Genomic DNA, 17005 nt, shown 5'->3' with positions numbered 1-17005 from the left:
ATCTACTGTATTCAGTCCTTAGTTCCTTTGTTCTTTTCTCTTTTGTCTGGTCTGCACTAAATTCTGATGTGACACTTTTGTGGATGGTGATTCTCTCTGAATGTGCTGTTTGCAGTTAGGACTTCAAGTTCATCTCCTCTAATTTCATCCTGGAGCTTCTCCAGTATGGCTTCTTTTTTCCATGTTCCACTAAATGTGTTCTACCCAGGATGGCTAGCAACCAGTTGCTGGCAAATTTCAAGGCTTCTGTGCTAGTGGTACTTACTGTGTTTGGCTGAAGGAAGTGAGCATCCTTCTGTATTCCAGTTCTAAAGGGCGTAAATTGGCTGTCACAGAACTAAGATGGAGACATCATTGGCCTTGTGTTCTCTTCTGGAATGTGCAGCCATCATGTGACGGGAAACTCCTCTTATTTGGATATTATGCTGATGATAACAGTTACAATGGAACCTCTAAAGAGAGGTGTTCTGAGATCGGCTGTCAGAAGAGTGAACTTTGGTCTGATCCCTAATCCTTATTTTAGGGATCTAAGACAGCAGACAGGAGGGAGTAGGACATGGGAAGCCATCAGGAGGCCAAATATGAGCATACTAATTTACTATTTGTCTCACTTCTTCCTCGTCCATGACTAGTTAAATGCCTTTATAGATGTCCATGCCTTCTTGGTTGTCAGCTGCTGCTTCTCATTCGTTCCCATTTTCTTGCTATTCTTGATAAAAGTCATATGAGGCTAAGTTCTAGGTTGCTCAATTGTTGTCTCTGCCTTATTTTTGATGCATCTGCCTATTTTCTTGCCCTTAAACTGATCGCTCATCTGAATTCGTTTGTGTTTCCTCAGAACTCCTTCATTTAAGTTCAGTGTGTTCTTTTAAATTCTTTAGGTATCTTTGCAGAGCTCCTCAGTTCCCCAGGGTAAACCTATCACTTAATCCTAGCTCTTTCAGTAGTGTTTAGTGTAGAAAATACAGAGAATGGTTTATGGTAGACGTTAGAGATCGAATAAGATAAGCTATTGGGGCAACAAATTAGGAAGATGATCTGGGTGCCAAAGAGCCAACAAATGCAATTGTAACTTTATTTAGATTGACACAAACTTGAATGATCGTATCTGAAATCCGTGTATAGATTAAGATATTTGATATCAATAAAGATAAGGTTTGGCTTTCCTGTCCCTTTAAATACTGGTCCTGTAGATTCCCAGATTTTTCTTGAAATGTAACTGCTGAAGTTAGGGCAATCTTACCTAATTTATCTCATCAACGATTTTCCTGTGCACATTTTTTAAAAAATGATTTGACTTCTACCTGCTTCTATATTTAATTTTCATTCTGTAATCCCATAATTACAATTTCCATATGTTTCATATTGTGGTAGCATATGGATTTGCAATGTTAATTCTGTGTTGAACTTCTTTAATTTACTCATTGCACTGAATGATTAAAGTGAAACTTTGTCTCTATTACTGTGAAAATTCAGTCTCTTTGGAGTGGGTTCTTTAACGGTAGCCTCTTATCAGATAATCTCTGGTGATCCAAATGGTGTTCTTTCAGTTATGCTTTCACAGCCCATGTCTGTCGCTCAGTGCCATAACCTGGAGACTGTTCCCGTTTCCTTTTGCTACACAGGCTGTTTCTAGATCTGGCCTGCTACGTTCGTATTTCTCCACTCCAAGTCCTACAAAGTAGAACTGTGGATCATCTCAGACTTGCCAGTTTTGTGAATGGCGTGTGTATATTATGTTTGGTACAGTTAAAGTTTCCCGCATTTGAATTGGGTGACTCAGATATAAATCAACAAACATGTTTGTCTTTTTCAGTTTTCAGATAGAAGTAGTTTGGGCAAGTTAATATTTACATTTTAAGTCATACCGGGGTCAAATTCTAATCGCTACTGTAAGTAAAAGAGCAGATGCTCACAAAGTGAAATAACATACTTTGGGATCGACAAGATTTGTCTCTTAAACTGATTTCTTGAAGAGGAAACAGAACTTCTCTGTGTTTGAAAACAAGCAGATGAGTGGGTGAGTGAGGGAAACTGGCGCTTCTTCAAACAGTGCTTCAGCACACGTGTGGCTTTGCCAGAGATTGTTTGATATTGGGCTACATCACTGGCAGCAGTTGCCCAACAGTATTTTGGTGCCTTTTGCTATCTCTGACAGGAGTGAGAAGTACTTGTGTGAGGCTCTGAGGTGCTGTGTGATGGGCTCGTCCCGAAGCGTGCAGGACACCTGTAACTTCCACTAGCCTCTGCCAGTGATAAATGGTTTGGGAAGCAGTTCTCCCTCTAGAACTGCCGTGGAAACCAGGAAAGAGAAGTGTTGACAGGTCTTGACTCTTGAATCATGTTGAGAAGAGGCAAATGATGAGCGGTTACTTGGTAAAAGTTGATGAGATTGCCAGCCAGGTCTTGTTCCAAATGAAGTTGGTGCAGATTTGCCCCTAACTCCGAAGTTACCTTTTCCTGCTTTGCAACTTCTGTGTGGTTTCTTACCCACGCTTAGCATTTCAGGCTGCAATAGAAATGAAATGCCAGTAGCTTAATGTCCATAAGTAATTCTGTAATGAAAACTACAGTATATTTATGGTGGAGAGAAGAAATTTAAATGTGGTATTGCATTTCTATTCCTGGCTTTCAAGGACTTTTCACTGGAGCTCCTTAACTGTGTTACAAGAGAAGGGAAAAATGTCTCACGCAGATCTTCTGCCACAGACCTGAAAAACAGCTGAAGTTTCTTGACAGACACATAGAAGTTGGCTCCTGTTTTAGGCAAACCTGGTCTGGGTATCCCATGAAGCCTCTGGGTTTTCTTTAAATTGAAATTGTAGGGAAGTTGGTGGATTGAGCTGATTTCTCCTGGAGTTCACAAGCTTGTTCAAACTCACAGACTGACAAGTCAATGTGAATTGAAAACCTTCCCTGAAGGCCATGAATGGCAACTTTGCTTAGAAATTAAATTGCCACTCTTCTAAATCTATTCACCAGTGTTTAAAAGGGGACTTGACTGAGCTGATGATGAGACACTGACGCTGGCTTTTTCAGCATTAACCTTACAGCCTTAAAGTACAATGGACTTGATACTGCAGCAACTGAAGGAATTACTGAGAAGAGGAAAATCAGAACTGTGTCAGCAGTTAGAGGTCTGGTTTCTGGGTACAGAAGAAACTGCACTGGTGGGAAAAAAAAAATCCAGCTGGCTTTTGGGATAGAGATGCTGCAGAGGAAATTTGCTCTTTGTTATGGAGACTGCTTGAAGATTTGGAAGTGCTTGAGTGGTTACAGGTAGATTAGCAACAGGAGGGGGAGCTCTCACTGCATTACCCAAAGAGGAGGGAAATTCTGGACTTGGTAGCAAACCTTTAAATGAAGAGTACTGCACTCCTGCTGCTCACTGTCAATAAAATGTTGGTGGCTGCCTTTCATATAGGCGAGACCAACGGAGAACATGTGTGTCTGCAGAGGGAAAGGCAATCCATGTCCTGTTCCTGCCTCTTCTGCTATCGCTACTTTTTGTTGTTTTGTTTTTGTTCTAGGCATAGTGTAGTTGTGTTATTGTCAAGGAAAGCTGTGTTGCATCCCTGCTATAGCAGATATATTTCCTTTCCCCCTGCTCCTTACCATCAACTTCAACTACCAGTGTCCTGTTCCTGAGATACTGTGAGTGTTCCCTGAGATGTCAGCTTTAGAGAAGAGGGATCGGCAATGAAAATATATGCGGGACATTACTTTTATGGTTAGAGCAAAAATAGGTGCAGGAGAGAAGGAATAATTCATTTTTGGTGGAAGCAGGATGAACAATATTGAGAGTTTTGTAAAACAGTGCTGTTTAACTGGTATTTTAAAGGCTGGTTGCAACTAGGAAACATATCAACATTAAGAAATTGATGTACTTGGCAAGGAACAGAGAAGTTCAGGGGTTTAGTAAACTGGAGATTTCTGTAAACCAGAAACCCACTTCCTCTTATAACTGTTTATGCTTAAATATCTCTCAAACTGTAATTTTGGGATCTAGAACTTATTTGCATCTGGGATGAGTGGATGGATATCTCATCTGACTACACCTAACTATACAGACATGCCTCAAGTTACTTTTTGATGTTGGTGGGGTGGAAAGGGAATACATTCAGTTCTCCTCTAACCAGCATAAGTGCTGGCTCAACTGATTATGATCTATCTTTATTTGAATGTACATGGTATTGGCCTTTATGTGCATGTTATTGTTAACCTTGCCATGCCTGTGATGTTAAGTTGGATAATGTAAACATAATTTTAAGTAAGTGCATTGGGTTTTGCTTGGCTTTTGTTTGTTTTCAATAGGAAAGATGGTAGCCCTCCTCTGCTTAAATGACTAATCAAAGGTAACTGAGTGCTTTTATTGTGAGCTCTTAAAACTGGTGCATTTTTTTACAAAGAGTTTTGAGAAAAAGGAACTTATTGTGAGACTATTCCTCATATTCTGTATGACATTAAAAAACTCCTTTGCTTTCAGAGTATATGTTGGTATCTCTACACTCCTGATACAATTGCCTGGATTTTTCCCCCTTAAATTAATTGGATCAAAGCAATAATATAAATCTAAGTGTTTTTTCATCAGCTTCTCTCCAAGTTTTGTAGTTTGCCAGAATTAAATAGGGAATCTGGGAATAATACATGATCATAGATACAGTACATATCATGCAGCGTTATTTCCCGCATGTCAGTGGAGGGTTATATTAAATCCCTTTGTTTTGCTATAGTATGATTACAAAGATTCTTTTTTAGCTTGGTACATTGAGTCTAAAAGCAAGAAATGTGAGAGGTATCTGGCAAGAGAAGATAACATGAATTTAATTCTAGCAGTGCTGTTGTTCTTGACTGTGTTCTGATTGGCCAGCGAGATCTGCAAAATAAGTCTTAGTCATGTCTGTATGACTTTGAATACCTATCAGGAAGAAGAGCAATCCAGGGTCACAGTGCTTTAAATGCTGCCAGTTAGGTCTCGGGCGGGACTAGATGTGTTGCAGTTAACAGAGAGGAGAAAATGTAACTAACTGCACTGAGACTAACAGGGTTTTTTCTTCTGCTGCTGCTGCTGCTTTTTTTTTTTTTTTCCCCCTGGGTTTAGGATAATCTGTACAACTTTTACGTGAATGAAGAGTGACAAGCGGGTAGTGTCTATATAAGAAGAAAAAAACCCAAAGTTTAGTTTTGTGTGTGTGATATTCTTTTCCCAAATAGTTGGAAGAGATGAGAGCTGTAGCCTGCCTTCATGTGTTAGTCATTTCAGCTATTCAGGAATGAATTGTGTATTATCAGCACAAATTTATTTTAGATAGGGGTCACTGCAGGATTGGGCTGAGATTTAAAGTCACTGGAAGAAACTACTTTGAGTAGCTACACACCTGATCTGCTTTTGAAGGCTTGCCTATGCCAGCTGTACAAAGACACAAGTATCCAGTAATTTCTAGGCCTATTAAATCCCTGCTTTATACCACAGAGTTCATAATATTTTGCAGGATGTACAGACTATACTGATAATGAAGTATTTGCAAGACATGAATATATTATGTATATTTGTATTGTTGCAGATTTAGCTGTTCTAGTTAATGCTGACTGAAAGATGACAGGCTTATCATGATTTTGTCTTCAAAGAAACACTTATTTTCAAAAAACTTTTTCCTGGTCAGTCAATCCAAGCTGCTGCCAAGTCCATGCACTTTAGGGGGATGTTAGGGGACTATTCAGGAGGGTCATGCAGAGGCCAGGCATACTTCATGCTAAGAAGTTATTTTATGGAGATTTGGGAATAATACTGTTGTTCTTGGTTCCACACAGATGGTACCAGACAGGAAGAAGTGGAAGGTGAACTCAGTGAAGAAGAACGCTGGTTTGGAAATTCTTCAGAAACTCCTTCAGAAGCATCATATGGAGAAGTCCAGGAGAACTTTAAGTTGTCTCTTGAGGACAGAATCCAAGAACAGTCCACTTCCCCAGATACTTCTTTGGGAAGTGCAACTCCTAGCAGCAACACAGCAGAGCTGGGAACCATTGAAAATGAGGCACTAAGAGACACATTACAGAGCAAAGAGCACCTTTCTCCTGATGTGTCATCTCTGTGTGAAGAAGAACCTCCTGGACCAAATAAGTCACTGAGTAGTAATTTGAGGCGGCTGCTGGAGGCTGGCTCCCTCAAGCTGGATGCTGCTGTTACAGTCAATGGCAGAGTTGAGTCCCCTGTAAATCTTGGCTCAAATCTCTCCTTCTCTCCACCTGCTCATCATGCCCAGCAGCTAAGTGTTCTTGCCAGAAAGCTTGCTGAGAAACAGGAACAAAGTGACCAATACAATGCAAGTAGTCACTTTATTTGGAATCAAGGTAAGTGGTTGCCAAACTCAACCAGCACCTGTGGTTTGTCCCCTGATTCAGCTATCCTGAAACTGAAAGCTGCAGCCAATGCTGTTCTGCAGGACAAATCACTTTCAAGGACTGAAGACACCGTAAGATTTGAATCCTTCTCCTCACCATTTACTTCTCAGTCAGCCAGCTCCACGTTAGCAGCTTTATCTAAGAAAGTGAGTGAAAGAAGCATGACTCCTGGGCAGGAGCACCTGCCTCCGGCTAGTTCTTTCCTTTCTCTGGCTTCTATGACCTCTTCAGCTGCCCTTCTCAAGGAGGTTGCTGCAAGGGCTGCAGGCACCTTGTTGGCTGAGAAGAAGAAATCACTGGTTGCTGAGGATCCCCTGCAGCTTTCAGAGATGAAGCAAGAGAAAGCAACGCCACCACAGTCTTTGGAATTATTGTTACTGCCAGTCCCTAAGGGAAGAGCATCCAAACCCACTAATACAGGTATGGATACAGTTCGAGCCACTAAGGAGAATGTATTTGTTTTGCTATAGGCTTATATAACACCTCTGGACTTGCTTTGGTTCCCCGTATTATGAGAATAAGCAATAGGTACTTTAGGTAAACGACAGAAGAGCTTTTTAAAATGCCGCTTGAAGACCAAACTGTCACAAAGGTTTCCATATTTGAAAGATAGGAGCGTACAGTTCAGTACTTTTTTTTTTAATTCCTTACAATGGTATTTCCCCCTCTCAACAAGTTCAGAATAAGTCCACAAAAAATATTTAATGGAGAAGATCAAATAATCTCTGTTAGGGAGCTCACGGTATCAGTGAGCATGTACAAAACTAGTGCTTTTGAAATATTGGACAAGGGAGAATTCTCCCTCCTGCTGTCTCTGTCACAAATGGACTTTTGTATAATCCTTACTACCGTGTCCTAATTTACCAGAGTATATTATTATGTTGCCACTTTTCATTAAAATTTTTTGCAGCAGCATGAACAAATTTCATGTTTGGTCTTTTACAATCCTTTGTCATTTTAAAAAAAAGCAAACTGCATTTCTCTAATTTGCTCAACAAGAACCATTTTACACTTCTGACTTCCCTCCACTAGTTCTAGCGGTCAGCGGTCAGGGAATCAGGCTTATAGGGAATGAGAAGAAACAGTCTTGGTAACGAAAGCTTTCAAGAACTGGTAAGCCATGCAGGGAAATTTAAATGATCCATCTTCAAAATAAGGAAAAATAAGATTTTTTTTTTCATCTCTTTCTATGAGAAGTTCACATCATGGGTTCATATTTCTGGCAGAACATACAGGCTTCAGGTGTCATTGGTGTTGTCCCTGCAGTGGTGCTCTGCTGCAGAAGGGAAGGAAGCATGTCAGGTATCTTCACGAGATGTACAATTGCTCAAGTGGTTCAGAATATTAGAGGTTTATCAGGCTGAGTTTTATCACGTTTACGAGCTTGACTGTACAGGTGAAGCAAGCCAGTGGACAGACATGAAGCCTGACATGGACACTGTATAATTGCACTGCCATCTTTCCAACCTAGCCTTTTTGTTTAGGGATATTATGAGGTCTGATCTGTCCCAGCGTGACTCGTCATAAAAACTCACAGCGTAGAAGCTGTTGGATGGATGGCGGTGCTCATTCCTCCCTTGGAGAAGGAGGGGGAGGGATGCAATGAGGTGCAGCCAGTACCAGTTTTTTCCTCTGAGTTAACATGTGTTCTACAAATGCTTTGCTGATGTGTTTTGCCAAGGCGATTAAAGTGGCAAACTATTTTTGGCATGGGTCTGGCCTAAGGTTTTCATTAGCTTAGATTAAGTTCTTTGTGGAGTAACATAAGCTAAACCAAAAAAAGGTCCTTCGTTTGGTAAAAGGAATACCCACGCTGGCTACACCAGTGTGACTGCGGGTGTGAATTTAATGTGACTTTCCCCATGAAGACTGGCCTTCATAAAAGGCAGGCAGCTATGCATAGAAAAGGAGGAAGGTTAAAATGTATTTGAAGTTATTATTTTATTCCCCGCTGAAGAAAAAGCTGTTCACATCGTAAGTTTCTACTGGGGAAAAGTAAATGGTTGTAGTAGAATCCAGATTCTGTGTTTGACCAACAAACTACGGGATTTGTCTGTGCAGCTTATACTAGGGGAGTGCTCTGTGTAAGCGTGCAAGTGTGCTGGTAGGACCAGCACTTTATAAACTAGCTGGGATGCAGCAAATTCCTAGTAACTATTCTCTTTGTGGAAGGCCAAAGCATACTGCTGCTAAAAGATGACAGATGGGGGCCGACTGCCTCAGGTCCTTGGTAACCAAGGAATAACTATTCACTTTTTATAATATATGGGACTAGTATCCCAAGAGGAAGGGCGTTTCTTTCAGTTCATATGCACTGGGCCAATGCCAGTTGGCATCCAAGCAAACTTTATAGTGTAATGTTCATTACAAAAGTTCTGTAAGTCCACTTTCTGATATGCTATTAAGGTTTTCTTTTCTAAATAATTAACTGACTGAAAATAAAAAGCAAGCTGTTGGTTAGCATATCTGGATGTTGATTATGGAAAGCTAGACTCTTGGATTCCTTCAGCCATGGAGAAATGCAGATTGCAAAAAGAGGTCACTGTTCAGTGACTTTTGATTGAAGACTTCACTTCTGTAAAAGTTGAGTAGGGCAGCTGAGCGTGTGTTTTTGCCATGATAATAAATATCACACATTCCTGATTCCTTTTGCACCTACAATCTTATGGCACTAAAAGCAGAAAATAGTGTTTCATTTTATAGTGTTTTATCTTTTTGTGTGTGGCTGGTCGCTCCTTGAGCCAGGGGGTTTTTGTCTTGTTCCCAGAGAGAGACCTCTTTTCCCAGTAGGCATAGCTTGAGAGGTGGTTTTTTCCCCTCTCATACTTGAACATTTAAGTCACTGGTGAGTTTGCTTTGTTGTTACGAATCTGATTCACTTACCCACTAGCAACATCTAGCTTTGGTTATGAGATCAATACTCAGTGAAATTAATTAGGTGTCTACAAGTAAGGAACAGTAAAGATGGAGGCTCTTTAAAGAGAAATATGTTAATAACAGGAGTATGCCAGCTGCTCTTTTGTCCACCATGTTGAGCCATTTGCTCAGAATTATCTCAGGCAAGAAGCTGGAGCCATAGCTTATCAGAGCATGGTCATCTCTGAAATGGCTTGCCAGGTTTTCATTACTTGCATAGGTTATCGTAAAGTGGTACAGAGAGGACTAACTTTTTTATCAATTTGTTAATATTGCCCATTTTATAAAATGGTCTTGTGTTTGGGATGAAATTAAAAAGGAAGCCTGGAATCTCTGTTAAAGTTCTCATGATATTGAAAGAGTGTGGGTGGCACACCCTTCCTTTACCAACTAAATGCATGTTTGGTGTCACTTTTTGCCTGCAATGCTTGCAGTTTTGTTCCTGAAGTTTTTTTGGGAAGCACTGACTGATTCTCTCCATACTGGAGTCACTCTTTCCAATTAATTGACACTGTGTGACATAAAATAAACATCAATATAAGTGAAAGAAAGCTGAAGCCCACTTTTTTTTTTTAATGCTGGGGTTTATGTAGTAAAGAGCTAACGTTTCAGCTTTGGAGAGCATTGATGTAATTCCTGTGTACCATTAATTGCCATTGTTATTGGTGAAGTCACATGCATTCAGCCCAGTTCTTTGCGTATTTTGTAACGTGCTAAATTACTATTGATCCATCTTGTTTGCAGATTTATTTTTAATTGGGTGGAAAACTGGTAATAGCTTAACACATTTATTTTCTGGATCCTTTTTGATGATAACCAGACACAGGAGAAAAGATATGACTGAAGGAAAAGAAGTGATAGGTAAAAATGCTGCCAACATATTTTTATTGTGGTTTGTCTTTCTTCTGCCTTTTGTGAAGAAGTAAGTAAAGGTATTTAAAAACTGAAACATATGCAATTGTAGGATTGGTTTTGGCTTACTCTTTAGAGATGCAGAGCAGGCAACAATTTGATAGTATGTTGGGCATGACAGAATATTTCACAAGGAGAATTTCTGAACTTGCAGAAGTTCATGCTTTGATAATGTGTCCTTTTTTGTACTTACATAATGACTGTCTAATCAGTTGAATTACAGTGGTTTTGTTTCATACCTAATAGCAGGAATTATATTTTAGGACATAACAAATCTTTCTGGAGGTTTTTATCATCTAGTTCTGATGTTTACTATATCCTTATCGGAAGGAAATAACTGATAATAATGAGATTAAATATTCTGAGAGAAATTCCGAATAGCAGGATGCACATTGCTGAGCTCTGGATATTTGAAAACAGTCTGTCTTTTACAGTGAGGCAAAAACCTTCCAATTCCATGGTAGTACTAGGCCTTTCTTTATACTGAGCAGAGGAAATCATGGTGAGAGGATGAATTTGTGATTAGTCATGTAAAGTCAGCAGCAAGGAATTTCTCTTTCCTTCAACCTTGAGATGGTTCCACACCTGATGGACTAGCCATATTTGCTTGATAAATGCCACCAAAGACTTTTCTTATCTTAGGTGAATTGGCCAGTAAAACACAGTGCAAACATTTAGGAAGGGAGCAGATTTAAAGCACTGGCAACTAGAGAAGCAGAAGGAAACCCACAACCTGAAGAGGCTGATGGCTGAAGTTGTGGCAGCTTCTGCTCGAGCCGTAACTAAACAATTTCAACAGCAGGGATTCTGAAGTCATTCGCTTCTGGAGTTAAATATGTATATCTGATATGCAATACCAACATGCTTTTCAGTTAAGTTGTGGATTGTTCTCTGTTTTATATCCTGCTCCCCTGCTGGCTAACCATCAGATACAGGAATGGATCAGTTTTTAAGTTAAGCATATTTTCCGTACCCTACTACAACCAGCCCTTGATAGGAAATGAAACTGCAGAGTGATGATTATGAGAGACATCCATCTCAGTTGAGTTAAATTATAAGGAACATTAGGACTAGGTGAGATAGAGTAGCATCCTCTACTGCTTAGCCAAAGGATGTTTGGGACATTAACCTTTATAAATTATGACCTTTCTTAGAGGGAGAATAACTAGATTAAGGGGAAATGGGATTGCAGGGGAGGAGCTGAAATTTCTGGTACATGCTGTTGTTTAACTGATGTGTCTCTTTGCAGATGAAATTCTAGCATTGAAAAATGGTATCTTGAGTATGTTTACAGGGGAAAGTATTCGACAAGTAGCTGTAAAGGATCCCCTCTTTTTCTTCCCCCTTCTGCTAAGCCTCAGAAGAAGAAGGAGGAAAGCCTTTCCAGTGTCCCATCTGTGGCTTGGTTATCAAGAGGAAGAGTTACTGGAAACGGCACATGGTGATTCATACAGGTTTGAAAAGTCATCAGTGTCCTCTCTGTCCATTTCGCTGTGCACGCAAGGACAATCTCAAATCACACATGAAGGTAAGGTGAACGTTTACTGACAATCAAAACACTTGAATCGTCAATTGAAAAATTATAGTATAACAAATGTATTTCATTTGCATTTGCAAGAACAAAATTTCCCTAGTTGTACTACTAATGATGCCTTTATTTAAATAAAGACACTGTAAAAAGAGAAAGGAGCAACTTTTTTCATTTGATTGCCTTTCCATTTTATGGAATGTGGAAACTGCCTTGGGTTATGTCAACCGGGTGCAGCACAAGCTGTCTGTGATGGATTTAGTTCTGGACCTGGAACCACCAGATGCAGGGATGTTAGCTGAGATGTGACACCATGCAAACACAGCAGTGCTACTTTTCTGGGTGCCAGGCAGTTTCTCTGTGTGCCATTGCATCATACGAAGCGGGCATACCAACTTGGCCAGCACTAGCAGGGGATCTGCCCGTTACTTTTATATTGAGAGGCCTGCAGTTTTACATTCTTTTTTTGCTGTAATATTTAACTGCAGGCACTTCAGGAGTGAAGCATCCAAAACAAAATGAATGACAGATGATACTGTAATATTTTGTTTTCAAATGTTTTCATTAAGTTTCAACTGTGCTTTAACTCGGCCTACATTTTAGGCTCAAACTGGAGATGAGCTGTTGAAGGAAACAACATCTGTGGTGATATGGAAAAAATATAAACATGTAAAGAAGCTCTCTGTCCATTTAGCTGAAGTACTACATGGTTGCAACATACACGGTGCCTGGTTGTACAAGCTGTAGAACATGCTTGGTGAAGTAAAAATGGTACCTGTCCTGTTAGCCCATGGATGAAGAAGCTAAAGTGCTAAAGGTTTTCTTTGTTAATGCAGTTGAGTTATTATAATAACAGTGAAATGTTTTATTATTGTTAGCGTTTTGTCTATTTTGGACAAACGTGTGTGTAAAGGAGTACTAGACTGGTGTGGAGGGGGACAGAAATGCCTATTCAGCTTTTTATATGGTACTGCAAAACCTGGGATCACTAGACAGGAGTCTAACCTCGCTTATACCTGAGTAACTACTCACTTCAGTGTAAATGATTCAGATGATGCCAATGATTGAAACAGCAGATCTTGCTGTGTTTCAGGTCCTTGCCAGGTCTGAAATCATTCCCCTAAAGTCTGAAGGCTCATCCCTTAACTCTCCTGCTGTGGATCAATGCACCGTTCCCAGGTGTCCTTGGTATATCATGCTAATCCTTATCAGTTACAAGTAGGTTTGATGTTTGTGGCTCTTTGGTTTAGGACTTCGTGTTCCATGTTGACTAGATGGCTTGGGTGGCCCTCCCGAGTAGAAGACGGGTACTAAAAATGGGAACACAGTATGATAAGAAAGGGGTTTTGTTTTCAGTTGTTGACAGCCTGCACAGAACATACATCACCTAAAAGCTTGCTATTCCCGGAGCGGGGCCTGTTGTCATCCCCTGCTTTGTAAAGGGCATTCCTATTATTCCCTGCAGAAATTCTTGTTCTCTGCTTTTTTTGCAGGTTGAGGTCCTATCCCTTCCTTTTTGGCATGGTGATTTCCATAAGTGGTCACAGGTAGATGTTAGAGAAAATTAGGGACTCTTTCACCATTTCTGTGTGCTATCAAATTGATGGCAATCTGACGCCCTCGTGCTCTTTTCTGCTCCCCACCTAACATAAACCCCTTTTTTAACTGAGCCCATGTCATCTTAAAACAGACCCCTTGTACAGCCACGTAATATATACCATTAATTATTTGGTAATATAGTAATTGTTACTAAGTAATGCTCGGTTAGACATCATTGAGGTCATAGTCAGGCCCAGAGCTGCTTGACACAATGTAGGAGATTACAGCCTCTTTTAGCCGTACTATGGAGATAAGATCTGAAGTCTCCTCAGTCAACGCAGGCCAGTTGTGCAAGTCATGATGGACTCAACAGTCTTTGCTGGTAAAACTGCTCCCTGTTTAAGATGAAGGCAATTGTCCTATAAAACTAGATGGCCTGGATTTGGTCTTCTGTCCTTGTTGTAGTCTTATGGATAGATGTAAAGAATCACGAGTACAAGAATCTGAAAGATAATATTTTAGCTTAATTTCAGTGGGTTTCATGCACTTTTCTCAACTGAGTAGGCCATTTGTAAAAATAGTTTCTATCACATGAAAACTGAGGCAGGTGAATAAGGTAGGGGCATGTTAGTCATGTGCAACAGTGTCAGACATAATTTGAGTTCCCTTTGGTGAAAATATAGATTGATCACAAGATTAAAAATAAAAAATATCAGACTTCTTTTCTCATTATAAAAATGCTGCTTTTAAATGTGTACATTAATAAGTATGAGTTTATAGTAACTGACACATATATAAGCCAACAGATTTTAAAATTGAATGAATATGCATCAGAAATGGTACAGCACAGCTGGCAGCTACTTAGGATGCAGCGTTCTGTTTATTCTGGATGGATGTTTCAGTTCTCTTCATTGTCCTAGGATCCTTTGGGAGGTACCTGGCCTTATCTCCTTCCTGGCAGGCAACCACCAAGGTAAAGCTGCCTCGAGCTCTCCACCCGAATCTCTCTCCCCATGAGTCAATTGCGGCTGTAGGTGAAGATACATTTTTTAAAATCAAAAAGTCTACTCAAAATTAAGATATTAAGCTCGTGTTTGTCATTCATCATACGCAAATTTTTATTCTAGGATGCTATCACAAGCCAAGCTTTTTTCCTTTATGCTGCTTTTTGGTTTTCAGGTTTTATGTTCTATTGATTAGGATGACAGGCAAAATCTGTTGAGGTGTTTTCTCCAGCTGCAGTCCTCAAAATCTAATAGTGTTGTCTTTTTTTCCCCCTAGGCAGCATAACCATGAGCTGAAGCACATTCTCTCTTTTTTTCTAGGTTATTGTAGGCATTTTCCATTGAAACTGGTCATTTAGAGGTTTAATTTCCATGAGTGGTTTGTGTGTGTGTCCATACAGGCCTTCCTTATTATGTGTACCTTTAGGTTAACAAATAATAACTATATAATATAAATACTGTGTAATTTTATGGTAATTATAACATGTCAAACTGATTAGCCCAGAATACAACATTGCCAACATTTTTGGTGTCTTGTCCCCTGCTAGAGAATGTCCTAATAGAGAGCTGGATTGATTCCAGCCCTGACCATATTCAGATCTACGTGTGCTACCCACCGTGTTGATGAAGCATTCCTCCAGTAAGGGCACTTTGCCAGGACCAACGCCCAACTGGAGGCAAGGAAGTGAAAAGCAAGAAGGGAAGCAGAAGGAAAGTTTCCACGCAGGCACACAATGAACAAGAGAGGCTGAAGAGACTGCCTTTTAAGGCACACAGCGTTATCTGTAATTGTTATATGGTATTTAGATTCCACGGTAATAGGCACCTTAGTAACAGGCAATCCTAAAAGAGACACAGTACAGAATTTTATTAGTCTGTTTTGGAGACAAATTGTAGTACATGCATAACCACAAGTTTTGGCCCTTATTCCCAGGACTCCAGAGGTAGCATCTCAGGACTTGACTCTGGTATCATGGTGTGGTTTCCAGGGGTGCTGAGAACACTGAAAATGAAACTGGACTAAATTAATGGGTAACTGAGAGAGGTGTCTTGTCCAAGCAGGCAGAAGGGGTTGTGCTTGAGTCCTTTTCTCTGCTTATCTGAACATATATTCAGTTGGAATATGTTGTTTTCTTCTTGAGAGAAAGAGTATCTTGCAGAAAGCAACAGAAAGGGGTGGTGTAATTCAACAAGATGTTTTCAGGCTTTTCTGTTTTTCCTGGTAGGGAAGTAGAGATTAAATTTACCTCAGAGCAATGCCACAAGCATCAGTCAGATTTTGGCCAATGATCTTTGGATCGTGCACATATCTTCCTAAGCAATTGGTGGATGGATAGGCTGTGAGATCATACAAATACGTTCCAAGAAAGCAACAGGATATTAGCCTGAGCGCTGGGAAGGGGGAATGAGGAAGAGGAGCATATGGCCAAAAATAATATCTATAAATGTTCCTTGTGCTGCTATATAGACATAAGGCAGAAATGAGCAAGCCAGGTCTTCTAGCAGTGGAAAAGAAGTTTGGCATTGTGAACACGTGCTGAAGCGTGATGGATGGCAGAAAATGAGGGAAGATTAAGCTTAACAGAAAAGAGATGCAGTGGCAGGCAAGTCTCGTGATGCTCAACCATGGGATCTTAATGCTTCTGTTCCTTGTGCAGAGGGGCCATGTAGTGAGAGCTCAGATTAATATTCCTGTGTAATATGAAAAGAGTTATAATCAGCCTTCTGATTAGGGAGAGGCCATTCATTACACGATAGCAGGAATAAGGAAGGGCCCTGAAGAATGTAGCCAGGTGCTCACTGCCCCTCAGTGGTTTGCTTTTCCCTCTTTGTTCCTCTGCGAAGGTCAGAAAACTGAATAAGCGTTCCTAGTAGATTTTGTTGAAGTACAGGACAGGTTATTTTAAACCATCTTCAGCTTATTGGGAGAAGGACACTGGCTGTGTTTTATGGGAGAGTTTTTTGTTTAGTTTGGTTTAAGCTAACCTTAAAGAGCCCTGGGAGGCACATATGGTACCATTACCTCACCTCAGCTGAGGGGAGGGAATGCAAACTTGCACAGCTTTTCAACAAGTGAAATCTGTGCCCCGAGTCTCAGATACATACCACAAGTGACTTCAAATATCTGTCTTTTAATCTTGTCACTTTTCATGTATGAGACAGGAAATACATTGAAATCTTAAATCTTAAAAAAAAAAAAGAAAAAAAAAAAAGAGAAGAAAAAATAAAACGAAGAAAAAAATTTTTCTTGGAACACCTAGTCCAGTCCAGCCCTGCAGAGAAGCTTTTTTTTTGTTTACTTTCAAGCAAAGCAAGGAAATAGTTTCAAAAAGAAAATACTATATAAATAATGTATGTGTCCTGAGAGGAAGCATCATATCAAAACCAGTGCCATAGCACTAAAATTTTGCAAGTGCAATATTTTAAAAAATGAGGGAACTTGTCAGAAAAGAGCATGAAATGAAAAGGCAGAGGGCACATGATAGATGCAAAATGGAGACCTCTCAATTGTACTCAAATGCAGTCACAGAAAAAGGCATTTTACTAAAGGAGGTTTTTTTTAAAAAAAACATCAAACAACTAAAAAAACTAAACACACACACACAAAACTCCGCAACCAACCAACCAAAAAAACCCGGAAAAAATGAGTGATTAAGCAGGTATGGCTAAATGGATGGGTTGTCGTTGTTGTTGGTTGTAGTAG

General features: G+C 40.0%; 1 protein-coding gene across 3 annotated transcripts in view; it reads left to right on the top strand.

Annotated features, from left to right (window-relative positions):
* The window catches only part of ZNF827 (zinc finger protein 827), a 106549-nt gene that overhangs the window by 19608 nt on the left and 69936 nt on the right, over window positions 1-17005 (top strand). For all 3 annotated transcript variants that reach the window (XR_010606140.1, XM_065634332.1, XM_065634333.1), the window contains exons 2-3: window positions 5812-6822; window positions 11586-11758. Coding sequence is in view for 2 of the 3 variants with exons in the window: in XM_065634332.1 (XP_065490404.1) it covers window positions 5812-6822; window positions 11586-11758 (1184 nt within the window). In the remaining variant the exon portion in view is untranslated. The remainder of the gene's footprint in view (window positions 1-5811; window positions 6823-11585; window positions 11759-17005) is intronic.

Source organism: Caloenas nicobarica, chromosome 4 (assembly GCF_036013445.1).
Source record: "Caloenas nicobarica isolate bCalNic1 chromosome 4, bCalNic1.hap1, whole genome shotgun sequence".
Classification (NCBI taxonomy): Eukaryota; Metazoa; Chordata; class Aves; order Columbiformes; family Columbidae; genus Caloenas; species Caloenas nicobarica.
This window is presented reverse-complemented; position numbering and strand designations above follow the sequence as displayed.